Source organism: Poeciliopsis prolifica, unplaced genomic scaffold (genome assembly GCF_027474105.1).
Source record: "Poeciliopsis prolifica strain line A6 unplaced genomic scaffold, Auburn_PproV2 SCAFFOLD032, whole genome shotgun sequence".
In the NCBI taxonomy this organism is placed as follows: Eukaryota; Metazoa; Chordata; class Actinopteri; order Cyprinodontiformes; family Poeciliidae; genus Poeciliopsis; species Poeciliopsis prolifica.
The window spans coordinates 6,448,891-6,471,638 of NW_026562407.1; the positions used below are offsets into that span (position 1 = coordinate 6,448,891).

The window sequence follows — 22,748 nt, forward strand, 5'->3', positions numbered from 1 at the left end:
CAACCACCACAGCTCCAAATACAACCACCGCAGCTCCAAATACAACCACCGCAGCTCCAAATACAACCACCGCAGCTCCAAATACAACCACCGCAGCTCCAAATACAACCACCGCAGCTCCAAATACAACCACCGCAGCTCCAAAGACAACCACCGCAGCTCCAAATACAACCACCGCAGCTCCAAATACAACCACCGCAGCTCCAAATACAACCACCGCAGCTCCAAATACAACCACCGCAGCTCCAAATACAACCACCGCAGCTCCAAATACAACCACCGCAGCTCCAAATACAACCACCGCAGCTCCAACAACAACCACTGCAGCTCCAAATACAACCACCGCAGCTCCAACCACAACCACATCAGCTCCAACCACAACCACAGCAGCTTCAACCACAACATCTGTTCCAATTACAACCACCGCAGCTCCAAATACAACCACCGCAGCTCCAACAACAACAGCAGCACCAACCACAACAACAGCAGCTTCAACAACAACAACTCCAACCACAGTTGCTCCCACCTCAACCACAACAGCTCTAACTGCAAACACAACTCCAACCACTACAATAGCATCTCCAACCACAACAGTGGCTACATCCACAACCACAGATGCTCCAACCACAACCACCACTCTAGCTACAACCAAACCAACGACTACTCCAACAACACCAACTACTCTTGTGACGACTACAACTACAACAACTCCAGCTCCTCCTCCAGTGTTTGTTGTCGCAGCAACTGTGGTTGAACCATTTGTTGAAGAGTTTAATGACAGATTTAGCGTGCAATTCAAAGCTCTTGAAGTAAAAGTGGTAGCAGTGGTGAGTGGTTCATCCAAAATCTATTGGTATTTAATTTGTTTCATCTGAGGATTATTTTGCTGTGACATTTAACATGTTTTCTCTTTTCCAGTATGATATCATCTACAGAGCAAGATATGGAATTTTCTTCATCCGGAGTTTTGTCATTGCCTTCAGGTTTGTTTGCTTCTTTTCTTCATTAGTCAAGTCAGTCTACTTGTATATTTTATTCACATTTATAGTGGTATTGACCAACTGGGAACAAAGTGATTTGAAAGACATATTACACCTAATTGATTATTTCCACTACATACGTAGGATTTTAATATTTGAAATCAGGTTGAGCGTTGATCTTTTTTTTTCAGACCTGCCGTCACCAGGTTACGAATGAATGGTACTCAAGCAGAGGTGGGCGTAGAGTTCAATAAAGCCACACCAGCTGAGACAATCCCAAAGGCTGAAGAGGTTCAACAAACACTAAAGGAGGCCGTGAATAACCCCAACATCACTTTGAATGTCACATTCGACGCGGCTTCCATTCAAATCATACGTAAGACAAAATGTCAGAAACACATAAATCCAAATATTTAGAGTTACTCAAGTAATCTTACTCTATACTTATATTTTTAATTAGCCTAATTCTCTGCGGAGTAGCATGACTCTAAGTATCTTTAATTTTGTAATTAGGCACATGATTGCTGTAAAGAGTTTATTTCCTACTATAAAAATTTTTGTTTCAAGACCCCGAATCCCTTCAAATTCAAATTTTCTGAAGGTCTGATACTGCTATCATTTACGTTTGATCAAAATCATGATATATATTGGTAAAATGATCATTTTCGGCACATTTTTGGTCATTACAAATTTTTTTTTTAGGAATCATCTCTGAAAAACATATTTAAGTGTTTATTTCACTCTCAAACTAAAAATACTACAAAATAAATTTGGGGTTATTAAATGTGAACATTTTAATAATTTTCTTGTTTTATATTTTCGGCAATGAAACAGTGAATTTATTGTCAAAAGGAAAAGACAGAAGTTTGAAAACATTTGATTTGACTTACCAAGTTGCCGACAATTGGCCGTGACGTGTGTAATGCGTCAGTTCAAACTTGAACAGAATCTACACCTGTAAACAATCATCACTCTTGGACCTTCTGTTTGAAGTGAGAGTACAGAACAGGGGACTGATTTTACCAAGCTATCCTCCCAGTGGAACATGACTGGAAAACTTCCAAGCGGAGTGAGAAATTCTGAGGATCTTTGTCATCGCTAATTGTCTTTTAAAATATGATTTCAAAACAATTATTTCATTCATTGTTATTTTTATCACTATGAAGAAAAAGCCGTTGACTTTCAGGTTAATTTTGAAACAACAAATCAAGCAATTCCTCTCTTTATTTATCAGCACAATAGTAACTGAAAAAAGAGTTCAAAGAGAATTAATTCTGTGCAAAATATGCACAGAATGATTTAAAAAAAACACTCACACACTAACTACATAGTTTAATTTCATTATAATAAATTTTAAGTTGATTACTTATTGCTTTCACTTTAATAAAAACAAGAAAAATGATACATTTTACATTTTTTTGTTATTTTTCTGGAAACTAATATGTTGCTTTCAATGCTTGTGTTTATTTGGCAGGAGTACCTGCAACTGCAGCCCCGGTAGTTTTGCAAAACACAACAATTACAACAAATGAAACTGCTGCAAACATCACTACCGGTGCAGCAACAACAAATCCTGGAACATCAGCTGCCAGCAATGCAACAAATGAAACTGCTGCAAACATCACTACCGGAGCAGCAACAACAAATCCTGGAACATCAGCTGCCAGCAATGCAACAACTGTAGCACTTACTACAGTTACAACCACTACAACAACAACCACAACTGTGGTGCAAACACTAAGGCAGCTGACCTTTAGGTCTCCCGGAGAGACCTTTACAACTGATTTGCTCGACTCAACCTCAACAGCATTTAAAAACCGAGCTGCACTTTTAAAGTCCACTGTGAGTAATTTTCTTTTAACTTTGTAACATCTAACTGATCACAACATATTTGCTACATACAGTATATTGAGCAATGTGGAAAGAGACTTTCAAAAAAATGTAAAATTAAAGTATATTTTTATTGAGATTCTACTGAAATATATTCCTCATTCTGTATATTTTGTATGAATAATTTCAATAATGTTCTAAATAACACAACTTTGTTTAGTTGTGTTATTTACACATCGAGCATCGCGATTTGATTCGAACTTTCTTCTTTCTTCAGCTTGAACCATTCTACAGGCGATCATTTTCTTCATTCAGTGATCTAACAGTGAAGTCTTTCAGGTAATTTGTTTACAGTATTCTAATTATTATTTTCTTTTAGTTCTTTTAACTCACATCATATGTTTTTTGTTGTATAGAAACGGCTCTATCATCAATGAAATGGAGCTTCGATTTGCATCTGCATCTGCTCCTACTGGCTCCGAAATTGCACAAGTTTTGGTGAACGCAGCTTCAAACATCACTGTCTTCACCATTGATGCTACTAGCATTTCTGTCGACGGAACACGTAAGCTAAAATAAATGATCAAGATAATTATCTACATAAGCCGTTTTGATATCGAACATTTGGTTGACATCGTGTTTTGCTTTCTCAATGTTTACAGAAGTGTCAAGTGGAGCAAGCCACAAGATCAGCCTCATCATGGCTTTCTGCGTGGTCCTGTTGTCATGGATGTTGTCAAGTCAACACTAACATCTCTGCTAATTTCTAGTGGATGATCTGCTTAAAAAATAGAAACAACCCAAGACATCACGAGAGGGCATTTTGTTTAAGAGATACAATTAGTCAACATTTTCCAAGCATGTTTCAGCAAATCATCAGTCAAAACCTTTAATACTGCTAAAACCACATTTATTATTTGTTCTACTTGTGAGGATGTTATTAGGATCTTGTTACTTTGGCAGCAAAATCCTGGATCTAGTCTATGAAGAAAAAAACTTAATGTATTTCCTGCTTCTATTGAAAGAGTCATTTATGTTGTCTAAAGAAGTGATGTAAGATTTAAAGCTTTTTCTCTCAAAGTAACTACTTTATTCTTACACAAAGTTTAATTATTGTGTTCATTATTTATATATGTATATTTGAAATACTATTTAAGGAATTGCCTGAACGGCTGATTAGTAGGTGATAATTTATGCAAGAATTCTCCATAAATGAATGCTGTGGGATGAAAGAAAAGAAGAACATCTGAAACTTTTGTGATTATTTAGTTTTTCTTTTCAATATAAACTTGTAAATGAGATCGGTTGTTTCTGTATGCAGTATTCCCTTAAGTGTTATGCAATCATATTTACATGTAACTAATGAAGAAATTTAAGAACAGGCACTATCAACATTAAATTACACTCATATGAGATTATTGCAATATTTATCTTTTGGGTGAAAGATGTGTTGAAGGGTATAAAATCAATGTAGCTGTTTCCAATAAAGAAATTGATATGTAAAAGTATTGCTTCTATTCTATTCTGAACAACAAATACGCCACCGAGTCATTGGGCTTGGCGACATAGCTGAAAAAAAAAAGAAAAGTCAGATTTTTTAAATACTAAATCTGATGTCTGATTTAAATTTTTAAAAATGTATCACTTTTTCTTTTCTTTTTTTTTTCAGAAAAGTACAAATCACATGAAGCATTTTCAAAGACATGCTTTTTCTTCAATCATCCCTTCTTGAAATTTATATGAATTCAAAGTCCAAATAAATACAATCTGTAAACCATGTTTATAAAACAAGATGGCAGGCCTTGGATGGGCTGAAGTGTGGGAGACCAAAGAAATCAAAAATTTTAAATGTCTCCAAAACTATCAATGCATTGATAACATTGCTTTATTGTCAACCCTAGTTCTCTCTATCTCTTTGATACAGATAAAAAGAACATTTTCTTTTTTATGCTTAAAAATGCACCATAAGTAGTTAAAAAAAATAACCTGTGCTCTTTTGAATATGTAACATACATCCCACAAACATCAAATATTTACATCATGTTGCAAGAACTGTAATTCAATTTTTTACTTTTGATATGAGCTTATCACCAGAGCCACAGATACATCATTTCATTTGTCATTTTTGTGCCATAATCAAACAGTTCATTTAAAATGGTCTGATTTCAAATTGCTTTTCCTTCATTACACTGTTAATACTTTCAATAATATTTTTACACATCCCTACTAGCGGCACCAATAAGCTTAAACATTACTGTAGTTGTGCAGAACTTGTTTTCCTTTCATTTGGTGCATGCCTTGACCAAAAAAGGAGTTTCATGAGTCATACCTTTGCAAAAGTAAGCAATTCTAAAACAGCACTGATTTTCACAATGTCTCACAGTAAAGTACCAAATGTCACAGCAGGAGAAGCAGGTAGAAAATCAGAATAACAAAGCTTGTGCACAAACAATAAGTCTCACTTCATCTTAGGCGTGTCTGTCCCTCATGCATTTTTTGTTTTTGTTTTGTTTTCCTTCACTCCTCACAGTGGGTATCCAGAAATTTTACTCCAGCAAGAGTTTTGATATCTTATAGAAGATAACGTTTAACTAATCTTCATAATCTTCTTTTTGAGAAAATCATGAAGGCCTCCAATAGGGAATGCCACCTTTTACTCGGCTTTTCTGACCACAGGAATCCTTTGTTTGCTGCTGACGTAGTTCATGCACTCAAGCAAATACAATATAAATCTCCTTAATACCAATACTGAAAACATACTTGTGTATTTATGGAATTTCAGCTGATGTTAACACAAGCAAGCTGCTGTCTTGTTTATGATCTTTCTTGCGGCATGTTTGTGGTGGTTTGGCCAGTTTTGCTGCTATTTATATATCAGGATGAAGAGTTTTCCCAAAAACAATTCTGTGTTCTTAAATAATAGTTGAAAAAACAACAAAAAACTTCCAAATATGTTTGATTTCAAATAGATTTTATATCAAAGATTTGGTATGCAATGTTGCATGGTTTTGGATTTAAAGTGTACTGGATACTGCTGGTTAAATTTTTCATATTAGTATTAGAGAAAAGAAGTAGATAGTATTATTATTATTATTGTATTTTAACCACTACACATATCTTAACAACATGGGGCATCTGTATACGTTATATTAAAAGTTGGGAAATATAATATCTTTATAAAATTTTATTCATTCGTTTTTGTATTTGTTTTTTTACTTTTACTCTCACATTGTCAAAAGGACAAATAAAAACGACTGAAAGGATTTCAAAAGGTTAAGTGGTTTGTGTAACTCTTCAAATATTGTGGAAAATGTAAAATTTAGAACATTTTGAACAGTGAATTTCTGTTTCTTTTTGAACCAGCTGACTTAAAACTGCAATAGCTCAAAATAAAATCTAATGTAGCAAAAACTTTTGTTTTAAACTTGAGAAATCTCTTAGTGACATCTACAACAGAAACATCTCTGATTATTACTGTACATTTTATTGTCATACTCTTAAACTGACTTAACACATTATTTGTTGTTGAATATAAAGTTTATTCCATTTAACAAGTTTGTACCAATATAAACTAATGTTACAGTGTTTGAAAAAATTAAACATGACGTCTTAATGATGTATTTGTATACAATGAAGTGTTGGATGTGAGAGAAACACGTCACAGCCACACCTTTGCATTCTTGCCCTTATGAATACTATTCACACAAACACACATGCAGTTTAAAAGCTTTTCATCTATGAGAAAAGGTCTGTCTAAATGGAACTAGAACCTATAATTAGTTTTTGAATACATCAGAAACTTTGTCTGTAACTTAAAACTTTGCACAAAACAATCTGTTCAGCTTTATAAAATTCTAGATTTCATAGCATCTGTGCTAAAAAAGACACATATCAGTGTCTTTGAAAAAAAAAGAATAAGAACCTATGGGGAAAATTAAAGTGTAAATTACTAAAACAACCAAGTAATTTGGTAAAACGCCTTATGTAACTATGAAACCCTCTGTCATTAGAAGGTGTCACACCTCTTTGCATAAACAGGACAAGATAATGACGTCTGGTTTGTTCACTTTGAACAAACCAGATTTGACAATGGGAATGCAAACCAAATTACCATTGTGGCTTTTTTTCATTCTTCTGACACCAACAATTCAAAAACATTTTTTTTCAACCTGCGTCAAACTTGCAATAGACAGGTAATATATAAGGTTCAGCAGCAGATTGGTTGACCAAGAGTTAGAGGAGAAGCAGGAGAGAGTTAGAAGAACTTTTGAAATCAGCTACTACTTTGGGTAAGTACATTCATAGTCTAATAATGCAAGGTTTTGTAATTCACATGTGCATAAAAATTCAAGGCTTTAGCTCTTCTTTGAGAAAATTATTTTGATGCGATTTGTGTTTAAGTTTCTCGCTGTCATTGTTTAGCTGTAATTTACCCCCCCCTCAAGACAACATTGATAAACAAAAAAGCCTGCTGTGTGAAGTTGCCAATAAATTTCCTAGATATTGATAAAGCTGTAATTTCCATTTAATGCAAATGTGAATTGGAATGAATGACCGGACTTACGTGTATTTATGAGTCTTCAGTATTGGCAAAATGACTAAATATGTAACATTTTCCACACAAAATACAATGGAGACAAGAAAAAAAAAAGAATAAGAACCTGTGGGGTTTAACAACTTTTAATTAACAATAAAGTGTAGATTATCACTGGGAACAAAATTTTGATGACAAAATATAATCTACAGAATACCTTGGCAAACCGTTAAATGACTGTAACATATTTAAAGTTTTTTAACTACATCAATATGGAAATATGTACTGCTTTTTTTTTAAATGTTTTAATTTTTAAAAGTTTTAATTATTTTAATTTCCAATCATGAAAGAACATTTTTTGTTAACAACCTTAAAAACCTAAAGAAGACATTGAATATGAATAAATACATTTGATGCGTGTTATATTTTGATAATTGTTTGATGATCGACTGACAGATACTCACAAAATGTGTTGAAATTTTTTCATTGTCTTCTGGTGAGGCCAGTTGAAGGCTGCTTTATTTTGTCTGTGTTTATTTAAACAGTTTAGAATTTGTTACAGTTGATTATTTACAATTTAAACAATTTATTAAAATTTAGTTATAATATATTGTTTACAATTAACCAAAATAAATATCAGTTATGTTCTTTTGTTTTTAAAATGGCTGTTTAGAAGAAAATTGAATTTATCTATTTAGTTGGTGGAAGAAATTATTGTCTGTAAAGTTACAAGTGTTGATGTGTTAAAACATTTTAGGACACAGATTGAAAATGGGGCCTAAAGGAATCTGGATGATACTACTAATACTAAATGGTAAGTTCACAGGAGTAAATCCTTAAAACAACTGTGTAAAAATGTAGTAGCAAAATAACAGTGTAATATAATAAAAACACTTTTCCAACATAAACCAACCGACAGCAAGTACAACGCTGATGGTTGCACAGCTTGCAATCACATCTGCACCAACCACGACAACAGCTGCTCCAACCACAACTACAGAAGCTCCAACCACAACTACAGAAGCTCCAACCACAACCACAGCAGCTCCAACCACAACAACAGCTGCTCCAACCACGACAACAGCTGCTCCAACCACAACAACAGCTCCTCCAACCACAACAACAGCAGCTCCAACCGCAACAACAGAAGCTCCAACCGCAACAACAGAAGCTCCAACCACGACAACAGCTGCTCCAACCACAACCACAGCATCTCCAACCACAACCACAGCATCTCCAACCACAACCACAGCAGCTCCAACCACATCTACAGAAGCTCCAACCACAACAGCAGCTCCAACCACAACAACAGCAGCTTCAACCACAACAACAGCTGCTCCAACCACGACAACGGCATCTCCAACCACAACAACAGCTGCTCCAACCACAACAACAGCAGCTCCAACCACAACCACATCAGCTCCAACGACTACAACAGCTGCTCCAACCACAACTACAGAAGCTCCAACCACAATCACAGCTGCTCCAACCACAACAGCTGCTCCAACCACAACAACAGTGTCTACAACCACAACAGAAGTTCCAACCACAACAGCAGCTCCAACCACAACTACGGCGGCTCCAACCACAACTACAGCAGCTTCAACCACGACCTCAGATTCTCCAACCAGAACTACAGCTGCTCCAACCGCAATTACAGCGGCTCCAACCACAACAGAAGCTCCAACCACAACAGCAGCTCCAACCACAACAACAGCTGCTCCAACCACAACCACAGATGCTCCAACCACAACCACAGCCGTTCCAAAATTAATAAGACAACTGAGTTTCACGTCTAATGAAAATTTTACTCCTGATTTGGGTGACCCATCATCAGAAGCATTCAGAGCACGCTCTGACAAAATTAAAAAGACAGTATGTATACAATTCTTTCTCACAGTTTCCCTTGTCATTTTGAAAAACAATTTTTGCTGCATAATTTAATAACATTTTCAGCATAAGTGATGTTTTGTTTTTCTGCACAAACTAACAATGGGCCTTTTTTTACAATTTAAATAAAGACAAACAATGTCTTGAAGACTATAAAACTTATAGCATATCTAGAATATTGTCTCAATATTTGCATCACACCAAATCATTTGAATTATTTAAAGAAACCTTTTGTGACGTCTTCGTAAAACAATTAAACAAAATGCTTTAACTATATTAATGTGTAGTAAGTCATATTCTGAAAAAAACCCAACTGCCTTCAATCTGACTTATTTTGAATTCTTTTTTATGTAGCTCGAACCAGTCTTCAAACGAACACTCCATGCCTTTTTAGGGGTGGGACGCATTATGTTCAGGTAATTTCTTTGTAGTTTGCCCATCAAATCATGAACATCATCATAAGACACTTGTAGACTTTAAAAAAACTGTTCTACTCTTTTCCAGTGCGGGATCAATCATCACCTCAGTGGACCTTGAATTTGAGTCATCGTCAACTCCTAATGATACACTAATCTCAGAAACGATGGTTACTGAGGCTTCAAATATTACAGAATTTAATGTGGATGTTACAACCATCTCTGTCAGCAACCCAGGTAAGAATAAATTAATACGTTCAAGAAAACCAAAGCTGCAAAACAAATAAAAAAACACTAACAGAAAATTTCATGAAAATATGTTTAAAAACGGCAGATCCAACAACAACCACAGCTGCTCCAACCACCACCACTGCTGCTCCAACCACAACAGCTGCTCCAACAACAACCACATCAGCTCCAACCACAACCACAGCTGCTCCAACTACAACAACAGCTGCTCCAACCACAACTACAGCTCCTCCAACCAGCACTACAGCAGCTCCAACAACAACAGCAGATCCAACCACCACCACTGCTGCTCCAACCACAACCACAGCTACTCCAACCACAACCACTGCTGCCCCAACGACAACCACAGCTGCCCCAACTACAACCACATCTGCTCCAACAACCACAGCTGCTCCAACCACAACCACATCAGCTCCAACCACAACCACTGCTGCTCCAACCACAACCACATCAGCTCCAACCACAACCACTGCTGCTCCAACCACAACCACTGCTGCTCCAACCACAACCACTGCTGCTCCAACCACAACCACAGCAGCTCCAACCACATCCACTGCTGCTCCAACCACAACCACTGCTTCTGCAGTGACCACCACAGCAGCTTTAACCAAAACTACAGCAGCTCCAACAACAACAACAGTGGCTCCAACCACAACTACAGCTCCTCCAACCAGCACTACAGAAGCTCCAACAACAACAGCAACTCCAACCACAACCACTGCTGCCCCAACGACAACCACAGCTGCCCCAACTACAACCACATCTGCTCCAACCACAACCATATCTGCTCCAACCACAACCACATCAGCTCCCACCACAACCTCTGCAGCTCCAACCACAACCACATCAGCTCCAACCACCACCACTGCAGCTCCAACCACCACCACTGCTGCTCCAACAACAACTGCTGTTCCAACCACAACCTCAGCAGCTCCAACCACAACCACAGCAGCTCCAACCACAACAACAGTTGCTCCAACCACAACTACAGCAACTCCAACGACAACCTCAGCAGATCCAACCACCACCACAGCTGCTCCAACCACCACCACTGCGTCTCCAATCACCACTACTGCTGCTCCAACCACAACCACAGCTGCCTCAACGACAACCACAGCTGCTCCAACCACAACGACAGTTGCTCCAACTACAACAACAGCTGCTCCAACAACTACATCTGCTCCAACCACAACCATATCTGCTCCAACCACAACCACATCAGCTCCAACCACATCAGCTCCCACCACAACCTCTGCAGCTCCAACCACAACCACATCAGCTCCAACCACCACCACTGCAGCTCCAACCACCACCACTGCTGCTCCAACAACAACTGCTGTTCCAACCACAACCTCAGCAGCTCCAACCACAACCACAGCAGCTCCAACCACAACAACAGTTGCTCCAACCACAACTACAGCAACTCCAACGACAACCACAGCTGCTCCAACCACCACCACTGCGTCTCCAACCACCACTACTGCTGCTCCAACCACAACCACAGCTGCCTCAACAACAACCACAGCTGCTCCAACCACAACGACAGTTGCTCCAACTACAACAACAGCTGCTCCAACAACTACAGCTGCTCCAACCACAACCACATCAGCTCCCACCACAACCTCTGCAGCTCCAACCACAACCACATCAGCTCCAACCACCACCACTGCAGCTCCAACCACAACCTCAGCAGCTCCAACCACCACCACAGCTGCTCCAACCACCACCACTGCTTCTCCAACCACCACTACTGCTGCTCCAACAACAACTGCTGTTCCAACCACAACCACAGCAGCTCCAACCACAACCTCAGCAGCTCCAACCACCACCACAGCTGCTCCAACCACCACCACTGCTTCTCCAACCACCACCACTGCTGCTCCAACAACAACTGCTGTTCCAACCACAACCACAGCAGCTCCAACCACAACCACAGCAGCTCCAACCACAACTACAGCAACTCCAACGACAACCTCAGATGCTCCAACCACCACCACTGCTGCTACAACCACCACCACAGCGGCTCCAACAACAACCACTGCTGCTCCAACCACCACCACTTCAGCTCCAACCACAACCACTGCTGCTCCAACCACCACCACTTCAGCTCCAACCACAACCACTGCTGCTCCAACCACAACCACAGCAGCTCCAACCACAACCACAGCAGCTTCAACCACAACAACAGTGGCTCCAACCACAACTACAGCAGCTCCAACAACTACCTCAAAAGCTCCAACCACAACCACATCAGATCCAACCACCACCACTGCTGCTCCAACCACAACCACTTCAGCTTCAACCACCACCACTGCTTTTCCAACCACAACCACTGCTGCTGCAACGACCACCACAGCTGCTCCAAGCACAACCACCTCTACTCCAACCAGCACATCAGCTGCTCCAACCACCACTACTGCTGCTCCAACAACAACCACTTCATTTCCAACCAATACTACAGCAGCTCCAACTACAACAACTACATCTCCACCATTAATAAGGCTGCTGATTTTTAAGTCTGATCAAGTATTTGACTCAAATTTGGGAGACCCATCAACATCTGCATTCAAAACACGTTCTGCAAACATACGGAGTCATGTATGTTACTATTTCTTACACACATTACAATTTACATTCTACATTTTAAAAATTAATCCTACATGAATTTCTACTTTATTGTATGATTATGAAAGATATTTTTTGTTTCTCTTCAAACTAAAAAGGTGAATTATGTTTTCTTCTAAATTAAAGATCTTTTAATGATTAAAAATTATTATAAATCCTCCTGCTTACCTACAATGTGTCTAAAGTTTCTCAAGTATAAAAACATATAATTTAATTTGTCTATATAAACCAATGTAACAAAATGTATTCATTGTACCAATGTTTTTAGTAAGAAATATTCGGAGAAGTATATTTTCAAATTTTGTAAACTTAATTTTTTTTAATCCATGTAGCTTGACCCACTGTTCAGAAGAGCTCTGCCCTCATTCCTAAAGACTGGAGCAATAAGATTCATGTAAGTTCTTTGTTGTTTGCTCAAGAAATTACAAACTTTCTTATGAAACACTTTTTGACATTATCTAATTCTACTACATTTACAGGTCAGGATCAATTATCAACTCTGTGGACCTTGAATTTGAATCATCACCTACTCCTTATGATATACAAATTAGAGAGGTTTTGGTGAACGATGATTCAAGCATCACAGAATTCAACATATTACAAGAAACGGTTGCTATTAGTGACCCAGGTAAGAAGAAAATTTAGATTTAAGAAAATTTTACATTTATGAAAATAATGAGACAAAGAAAGCAATGACCACACTCTATGAAAAATAAATATATCAACACAAAATTAATGGAAAACTTGTTTGAAAATGAGCTGATTACATTTTTTAAATTAAATTACAAATAAAGCAACCACAACAGAAGCTCCAACCACCACCACTGCTACTCTAACAACAACCACAACAGCTCCAACCACAACCACAAAAGATCCAACAACCAGCACTGCTGCTCCAACCACAACCACTGCTGCTCCAACCACCACCACAGCGGCTCCAACCACCACCACTGCTGCTCCAACAACAACCACAACAGCTCCAACCACAACCACATCAGATCCAACAACCAGCACTGCTGCTCCAACCACAACCACTGCTGCTCCATCCACCACCACAGCGGCTCCAACCACAACCACTGCTGCTCCAACCACAACAACATCAGATCCAACAACCAGCACTGCTGCTCCAACCACAACCACTGCTGCTCCAACCACCACCACTGCTGCTCCAACAACAACCACTGCTGCTCCAACAACAACCACAACAGCTCCAACCACAACCACATCAGATCCAACAACCAGCACTGCTGCTCCAACCACAACCACTGCTGCTCCATCCACCACCACAGCGGCTCCAACCACAACAACATCAGATCCAACAACCAGCACTGCTGCTCTAACCACAACCACATCATCTCCAATCACAACCACTGCTTCTCCAACCGCCACCACTTCAGCTCCAACCACCACTGCTGCTCCAACCACAACCACATCAGCTCCAACCACCACTGCTGTTCCAACCACAACCACAGGAGCTCCAACCACCACCACATCTGCTCCATCTACCACCACAGCTGCACCAACCACCACTGCTGCTCCAACCACCACCACAGCAGCTCCAACAACAACCACATCAGCTCCAACCACAACCACTGCTGCTACAACCACCACCACTGCTGCTCCTACCACAACCACAACCACATCAGCTCCAACAACAACCACATCAGCTCCAACCACAACCACTGCTGCTCCAACCACAACCACAGCAGCTCCAACCACATCCACTGCTGCTCCAACCACAACCACATCAGATTCAACCACAACCACATCAGCTCCAACCACCACCACTGCTGCTCCAACCACAACCACATCAGATTCAACAACAACCACATCTGCTCCAACCACTACCACTGCTGCTCCAACCACTACCACTGCTGCTCCAACAACAACCACATCAGCTCCAACCACAACCATTGCTGCTCCAACCACAACCACATCAGCTCCAACCACAACCATTGCTGCTCCAACCACAACCACATCAGCTCCAACGACTACCACTGCTGCTCCAACCACATCCACTGCTGCTCCAACCACAACCACAACAGCTCCAACAACAACCACATCAGCTCCAACCACAACCACTGCTGCTACAACCACCACCACTGCTGCTCCTACCACAACCACAACCACATCAGCTCCAACAACAACCACATCAGCTCACACCACCACTGCTACTCCAACCACAACCACATCTGCTCCAACCAACCACATCTGTTCTGACAACAACCACATCAGCTCCAATCACAACCACATCTGCTCCAACCACCACAACTGCTGCTCCAACCACCACAACATCAGCTCCAACCACCACCACAGCTGCTCCAACCACAACCACATCAGCTCCAACCACAACCACATCTGCTCCAACCACCACAACTGCTGCTCCAACCACCACAACATCAGCTCCAACCACCACCACAGCTGCTCCAACCACAACCACATCAGCTCCAACCACAACCACATCTGCTCCAACCACCACAACTGCTGCTCCAACCACCACCACAGCGGCTCCAACCACCACCACTGCTGCACCAACCACAACATCAACTCCAACCACCACCACATCTGTTCCATCCACCACCACAGCTGCACCAACCACCACTGCTGCTCCAACCACCACCACAGCAGCTCCAACAACAACCACAGCAGCTCCAACCACAACCACTGCTGCTACAACCACCACCACTGCAGCTCCTGCCACAACCACAACCACATCAGCTCCAACAACAACCACATCAGCTCCAACCACAACCACTGCTGCTCCAACCACAACCACATCAGCTCCAACCACCACCGCTGCTGCTCCAACCACAACCACATCTGCTCCAACCACAACCACTGCTCCTCCAACCACAACAACAGTGGCTCCAACCACAACTACAGCAGCTCCAACTACAACCACATCAGATTCAACCACAACCACATCAGCTCCAACCACCACCACTGCTGCTCCAACCACAACCACGTCAGATTCAACCACAACCACATCAGCTCCAACCACTACCACTGCTGCTCCAACCACAACCATTGCTGCTCCAACCACAACCATAGCAGCTCCAACCACAACCACATCAGATCCAACCACCACCGCTGCTGCTCCAACCACAACCACATCTGCTCCAACCACAACCACTGCTCCTCCAACCACAACAACAGTGGCTCCAACCACAACTACAGCAGCTCCAACTACAACCACATCAGATTCAACCACAACCACATCAGCTCCAACCACCACCACAGCGGCTCCAACCACCACCACTGCTGCTCCAACCACAACCACATCAGCTCCAACCACTACCACTGCTGCTCCAACAACAACCACATCAGCTCCAACCACAACCATTGCTGCTCCAACCACAACCACATCAGCTCCAACGACAACCACACTAGCTCCACCCACAACCACTGCTTCTCCAACCACAACAGCAGCTCCAACCACAACAACTACATCTCCACCATTAATAAGGCTGCTGATTTTTAAGTCTGATCAAGTATTTGACTCAAATTTGGGAGACCCATCAACATCTGCATTCAAAACACGTTCGGCAAACATACGGAGTCATGTATGTTACTATTTTTTACAAACATTACAATTTACATTCTACATTCTAAAAATTAATTCTTCTACATGAATTTCTACTTTATTGTATGATTATGAAAGATATTTTTTGTTTCCCTTCAAACTAAAAAGGTGAATTATGTTTTCTTCTAAATTAAAGATCTTTAAATGATTATAAATTATTATAAATCCTCCTGCTTACCTACAATGTGTCTAAAGTTTCTCAAACATAACAACATTTATTAAGTTGTCTATATAAACCAATGTAACAAAATGTATTCATTGTACCAATGTTTTTAGTAAGAAATATTCGGAGAAGTATATTTCAATTTTGTAAACTTAATTTTTTTTATCCATGTAGCTTGACCCACTGTTCAGAAGAGCTCTGCCCTCATTCCTAAAGACTGGAGCAATAAGATTCATGTAAGTTCTTTGTAGTTTGCTCAAGAAATTACAAACTTTCTTATGAAACACTTTTTGACATTATCTAATTCTACTACATTTACAGGGCAGGATCAATTGTCAATTTTGTGGACCTTGAATTTGAATCATCATCTACTCCTAATAATACACAAATTATAGAGGTTTTGGTGAACGATAATTCAAGCGTCACAGAATTCAAGATACTACAAGAAACGATTGTTATTGGTGACCCAGGTAAGAAGAAAATTTAAATTTAAGAAAATTTTACATTTATGAAAATAATGAGACAAAGAAAATAAATATATCAACACAAAATTAATGGAAAACTTGTTTGAAAATTAGCTGATTATATTTTTTGAATTTAAATTACCAATAAAGCAACCACAACAGAAGCTCCAACCACCACCACAGTGGCTCCAACCACAACCACTGCTGCTCCAACCACAACCACTGCTGTTCCAACCACAACAACAGCGACTCCATCTACAACCACATCAGCTCCAACTTCAACAACAGCTGCTTCAACCACAACAGTTGCTTCAACCACAACAGCGACTCCATCCACAACAGCTGCTTCAACCACAACAGTTGCTTCAACCACAACAGCGACTCCATCCACAACAGCTGCTTCAACCACAACAGCTGCTTCAACTGCAACAGCACCTTCCACCACAACTACAACAGCTCCAAACCACAACAACAGCGACTCCAACCACAACCACATCAGCTCCAATCACAACCACATCAGCTCCAACTTCAACAACAGCTGTTCCAACCACTACAGCAACTCCATCCACCACAGCTGCTTCAACCACAACAGCTGCTTCAATCACAACAGCTGCTTCAACCGCAACAGTTGCTTCAACCACAACAGCGCCTCCACCCACAACAGCTGTTTCAACCACAACAGCAACTCCATCCACCACAGCTGCTTCAACCACAACAGCTGCTTCAACCACAACAGCTGCTTCAACCGCAACAGTTGCTTCAACTAAAACAGCGACCCCATCCACAACAGCTGCTTCAACCACAACATCAACTCCAACCACCACAGCTGCTTCAACCGCAACAGCTGCTTCAACCACAACAGCTGCTTCAACCACAACAGCTGTTCCAACCACAAACAACTGCTTCAACTGCAACAGCTGCTTCAACCACAACAGCTGCTTCAACCGCAACAGTTGCTTCAACCACAACATCGACTCCATCCACAACAGCTGTTCCAACCACAACAGCAACTCCATCCGCAACAGCTGCTTCAACCACAACAGCAACTCCATCCGCAACAGCTGCTTCAACCACAACAGCTGCTTCAACGGCAACAGCTGCTTCAACCACAACAGCGACTCCATCCACCACAGCTGCTTCAACCACAACAGCTGCTTCAACCGCAACAGCTGCTTCAACCACAACAGCAACTCCATCCACCACAGCTGCTTCAACCACAACAGCTGCTTCAACCACAACAGCTGCTTCAACCGCAACAGTTGCTTCAACCACAACAGCGACTCCATCCACCACAGCTGCTTCAACCACAACAGCTGCTTCAACCGCAACAGCTGCTTCAACCACAACAGCAGCTCCACCCACCACAGCTGCTTCAACCACAACAGCTGCTTCAACTGCAACAGCGACTCCATCCACAACAGCTGCTCCAACCACAACAGCAGCTCCAACCACAAACTACTGCTGTTCCAACCACAACAACAGCGACTCCATCTACAACCACATCTGCTTCAACTGCAACAGCACCTTCCACCACAACTACAACAGCTCCAACCACAACTGCTCCAACCACAACAACAGCTGCTCCAATCACAACCACATCAGCTCCAACCACAACCACATCTGCTCCAACCACAACAACAGCTGCTTCAACCACAACAGCTGCTTCAATCACAACAGCTGCTTCAACCGCAACAGTTGCTTCAACCACTACAGCTGCTTCAATCACAACAGCGACTCCATCCACCACAGCTGCTTCAACCACAACAGCTGCTTCAACCGCAACAGTTGCTTCAACCACAACAGCAACTCCATCCACCACAGCTGCTTCAACCACAACAGCTGCTCCAGACGCAACAGCTGCTTCAACCACAACAGCGACTCCATCCACCGCTGCTTCAACCACAACAGCTGCTTCAACCACAACAGCGACTCCATCCACCGCTGCTTCAACCACAACAGCTGCTTCAACTGCAACAGCTGCTCCAGCCGCAACAGTGACTCCATCTGCAACAGCTGCTCCAGCCGCAACAGCTGCTTCAACCACAACAGCGACTCCAACCACAACTACTACTGCTCCAACCACAACCACAGCAGCTCCAACCACAACTACAGCTCCAACCACAACCGGAGCTTCAACCACAACAGTCGTTTCAACCACAACATTTGCTTCAACCACCACAGCTGCTTCAACCACCACAGCTGCTTCAACCACAACAGCTGCTTCAACCGCAACAGCTGCTCCAGCCGCAACAGTGACTCCATCTGCAACAGCTGCTCCAGCCGCAACAGCTGCTTCAACCACAACAGCGACTCCAACCACAACTACTACTGCTCCAACCACAACCACAGCAGCTCCAACCACAACTACAGCTCCAACCACAACCGGAGCTTCAACCACAACAGTCGTTTCAACCACAACATTTGCTTCAACCACCACAGCTGCTTCAACCACCACAGGTGCTTCAACCACAACAGCTGCGTCAACCGCAACAGTTGCTTCAACCGCAACAGCTGCTCCAACCACATCAGCTGCTTCAACCACCACAGGTGCTTCAACCGCAACAGTTGCTTCAACCACAACAGCTGCTTCAACCACAACAGTTGCTTCAACCGCAACAGCTGCTCCAACCACATCAGCTGCTTCAACCACAACTACAGCTCCAACCACAACCACAGCAGCTCCAACCACAACTACAGCTCCAACCACAACCGGAGCTTCAACCACAACAGTCGTTTCAACCACAACATTTGCTTCAACCACACCAGCTGCTTCAACCACCACAGGTGCTTCAACCACAACAGCTGCTTCAACTGCAACAGCTGCTTCAACCACAACAGCTGCTTCAACCACAACAGTAACTCCATCCACAACAGCTGCTTCAACCACAACAGCAGCTTCAACCACAACAGCAGTTTCAACCACAACTACTACTGCTCCAACTTCAACCACAACCAGAGCAGCTCCAACTACAACCACAGCAGCCCCATTTGTACCAAGTACATCTACAACTGAGCCTCCTGCTCCGGTGTATGCTCTTGTAGCAACCATCATTGAACCATTTGATGAACAACTCACTAACAAATCCAGCAAATTGTTTGTAGATCTTGAGAAAAGAGTCACAGCAACAGTAAGTACCAAACTAAATTTTGTATTTTCAACATTACAGTCTATTTTGAATTATTGAAATTTATACTTCATTCTCATGGCGGCACTCAACGTTATTTCTTACAGTATGACATAATCTACAAAAAGAAGTTTGGAATCCTCTTCATTCGTAGTTTTGTTATTGCATTTAGGTAAGATTCAAATTGTACTTCTCTTTCCACAAGCATATTTAAGATTTGAATGATGATTTAAGTTATTTGTCGAAAAAATCCAAAATACTGTAGGTTTTTTATTTTCAGTTTTTTTTCTTTACTTACTGTATTGGTGGTTATGTTGCAGAGCTTCCACACGATTTGCACAACGAATGAATAATACTGAAGCAGAAGTGGGGTTGGAGTTAATAAAACTACATCTTCTGAAAATCTCCCAAAGAATGAAGTTGTTCAAGCAACCTTACTCGAGGCGATAAACAGCACCACTTTCAACGTTACATTCATTCCTGGCACCGTTACTCTAACACGTAAGTGAAAGAGTTGTAGCACTACACAAGAACAGAGCAGTGAAGCTCTTTTTAGAAGCATTGATATTTGTATTTTTGACCAGTTTATGTGTCTGTTTAATTTTCATGAAAACCTACAGTGACTCAATTTGTGAGTAATGGCTAATTTTGTTATTTATTATCCTGGTAGGCACACCTTTGGCAACCTCTGCTCCCACGACAGATACTACAAATACTACAACAACTCCACCAACCACCATCACAACTGCTACTACAACTCCACCAACCACCACAATAACCACAACAGCAACTACAACTGTGGAGTCAACTGTGAAACGGCGACTGACTTTTAGATCTGGGAGAGATATTCACCACCGAGTTGCTGGACACATCATCTACAGCTTTCAGAAATCGAGCTGCACTTTTGAAGACCAATGTAAGTTTCATTTGAGATGGTTGTAAAATATTTGCATAAGTAATTAGTTCCTAAAACAACTTACCTAAAAGAATTAATACAAGTTTTCTTTCTTCATATCTGTGTTTTTTGGCACCAAATATAACATTTCCAGGCAATGTCACACAGTCTAAAAAACATGTTTATTTTTTACTTAATTTTTTTGCATGAATCAAAAAAAAATTATGAAAATTAGAAAAAAAAAAAAAAAAAACAATGGATCTGACATGTTTTATCAAGCCAATATTAAGAGATTGCCACAGGATAAATTGACCTGGATAGATTTGAATTCCCTTTACTGCTTTTTTACAAGCTTCAAATTTGATTGCTGCAATTATATTTTTAATTATCCAATGTTAAAATTCACCATTAATGGAAAACTCACTTTCTTTGTCTCTTTGTAGCTTGAACCACTCTACCAGGCAGCGTTCTCTTCTTACCGCAGTTTCAATGTGATTTCATTCAGGTATGAGTTGCATATAAATTCTGAAGACTGTTTAATATGAATGTGCACAGATTAACTGAAATGTTGTTATCTCTGCAGCAATGGATCAATCATCAACAACATTGACATTGAATTTTTAACACTATCTCAACCTACTAGCGCCCAAATCACAAATGTTTTGGTGAAAGCAAATTCAACCGTCACAGCTTTCAACATTGACATCAATTCAATTTTTGTGGATGGCGCACGTAAGTTAAATTACATTCAAACTATAGAAAATATAGATTAACATATTAATCATACATGATCAATGAACTCACAAAGGAGTTAGTTGAAGTAAGTATGTTTTTTTTGTCTTCTTTTACACAGAAACGTCGAACGGAGCAAGCCATGCCATCAGCCTCATCACTGCATTCAGCATGGTCCTGCTGTCTTGGCTTCTTTCAACTCAGCAGTAACGTCTCTGCTGTCTTCCACAGGAAAATCTGCATGAAAATGTCAATTATTGCTTGTGTGAACAAGAATGTTGTTCTAATTCAAGACCAAGATTCACTTAGAATTTCAAAGCATTTATTGAAACATAATAATTTCCTCTTGTCAATGTTTTATTTATTTATACAAAACTAATTATTCTGTGTCATTGATTTAATTTATTATCTTTAAAATTAAACATGAATGTATTTCTTCAAGGATTATTTGGTTCTCTCTCAATAAATATTGTAGGATTTACCAAAAACTATGCTGTCTGAGCAACGTGCTGTATGATTGTCCAGTTTTTCTTTTCCTTTTAATTGTATTTCTTACAGAAAGTATTCTGTAAAGCATATAGCTGTCAGTTTAACAAAAAATAATGACTAGATTTTTGGTCCTCCATACAGTCATCATATATGTTTATGACATAATGTAGAGCTGTGAATTGACATCAATTAAAAAGGTTCAAATTGAATAATAATGAGTGTATCTCATCTGTACAGACTGGTAGAACAGTTTCACACAAATTTTTTCTCAATAATTCACATGATCTAGAAGCCTGTAAGAGAAATATTTAATTTCAACAATAAAAAAAAATACCAACAATAAAAAAAATGAGTTACAATTGAATAAAAATGCATGTGCCTTATACTAAAGTGGCATACAGTTTAGTACAACAATTACACACTGATTTCTAGTTAATGTGGCACACAATAATCATGTTGAAGAAAACATTGTTTAATATTAAAATTATTTAAAATATTGAATATGACTTGACATTTTAATAGAGGCTGTGACCACACTGGGAATTGTTACAATAACAGAGTCAAATCCTTCAAAAATTGCAAATCACGAACCCATTACAAATAAGACATCTCCTTCAATGGTGGATGTAAAAACAACAGGGTTGATGACAACATCGACTACAATTGTTACTCTAAAAATGAAGCAACTATAAACTTAACATCTTCACCTCCACCCCTTACAACAAGATCCACAACATCAACAGAAGTGGAAATACCAACATCAAAGAAATCAG

At 40.6% G+C, this 22,748-nt stretch overlaps 3 protein-coding genes and 3 long non-coding RNA genes across 7 annotated transcripts; all 6 read left to right on the top strand.

Annotated features, from left to right (window-relative positions):
- The first annotated feature begins 647 nt into the window (after window positions 1–647).
- Window positions 648–4,315, top strand: LOC129373262 (mucin-21-like). The gene is made up of 7 exons (XM_055051121.1): window positions 648–827; window positions 919–983; window positions 1,172–1,356; window positions 2,455–2,822; window positions 3,088–3,149; window positions 3,227–3,375; window positions 3,473–4,315. The coding sequence occupies exons 3-7, from the start codon at window positions 1,194–1,196 to the stop codon at window positions 3,559–3,561; spliced, it is 831 nt and encodes a 276-aa protein (XP_054907096.1). The 5' UTR covers window positions 648–827; window positions 919–983; window positions 1,172–1,193; the 3' UTR covers window positions 3,562–4,315.
- A 2,733-nt stretch (window positions 4,316–7,048) lies between these two features.
- LOC129373268 (uncharacterized) lies at window positions 7,049–8,846 on the top strand. The gene is made up of 3 exons (XR_008607337.1): window positions 7,049–7,099; window positions 8,102–8,158; window positions 8,264–8,846. It is a non-coding gene; the product is annotated as an uncharacterized LOC129373268 (long non-coding RNA).
- A 43-nt stretch (window positions 8,847–8,889) lies between these two features.
- On the top strand, window positions 8,890–10,276 carry LOC129373267 (uncharacterized). Of its 2 annotated transcripts, none has more exons than XR_008607335.1 (4): window positions 8,890–9,219; window positions 9,589–9,650; window positions 9,739–9,887; window positions 10,105–10,276. It is a non-coding gene; the product is annotated as an uncharacterized LOC129373267 (long non-coding RNA). The 2 variants fall into 2 exon arrangements; XR_008607336.1 differs by lacking the exon at window positions 10,105–10,276 and adding an exon at window positions 9,985–10,030.
- Window positions 10,277–12,564: 2,288 nt separating this feature from the next.
- On the top strand, window positions 12,565–16,511 carry LOC129373257 (mucin-5AC-like). The gene is made up of 4 exons (XM_055051115.1): window positions 12,565–12,918; window positions 13,004–13,152; window positions 13,319–16,087; window positions 16,445–16,511. Coding segments are annotated over exons 1-3 (2,838 nt in total). The 5' UTR covers window positions 12,565–12,916; the 3' UTR covers window positions 16,006–16,087; window positions 16,445–16,511.
- Window positions 16,374–18,990, top strand: LOC129373202 (uncharacterized). The gene is made up of 6 exons (XM_055050977.1): window positions 16,374–16,382; window positions 16,445–16,506; window positions 16,592–16,740; window positions 16,885–17,415; window positions 18,712–18,728; window positions 18,970–18,990. Exons 1-6 carry the CDS (start codon window positions 16,374–16,376, stop codon window positions 18,988–18,990), a joined length of 789 nt encoding a protein of 262 aa, XP_054906952.1.
- Window positions 18,991–19,494: 504 nt separating this feature from the next.
- Window positions 19,495–22,192, top strand: LOC129373266 (uncharacterized). The gene is made up of 7 exons (XR_008607334.1): window positions 19,495–19,862; window positions 19,967–20,031; window positions 20,180–20,360; window positions 20,530–20,775; window positions 21,198–21,259; window positions 21,338–21,486; window positions 21,608–22,192. It is a non-coding gene; the product is annotated as an uncharacterized LOC129373266 (long non-coding RNA).
- Window positions 22,193–22,748: the final 556 nt, after the last annotated feature.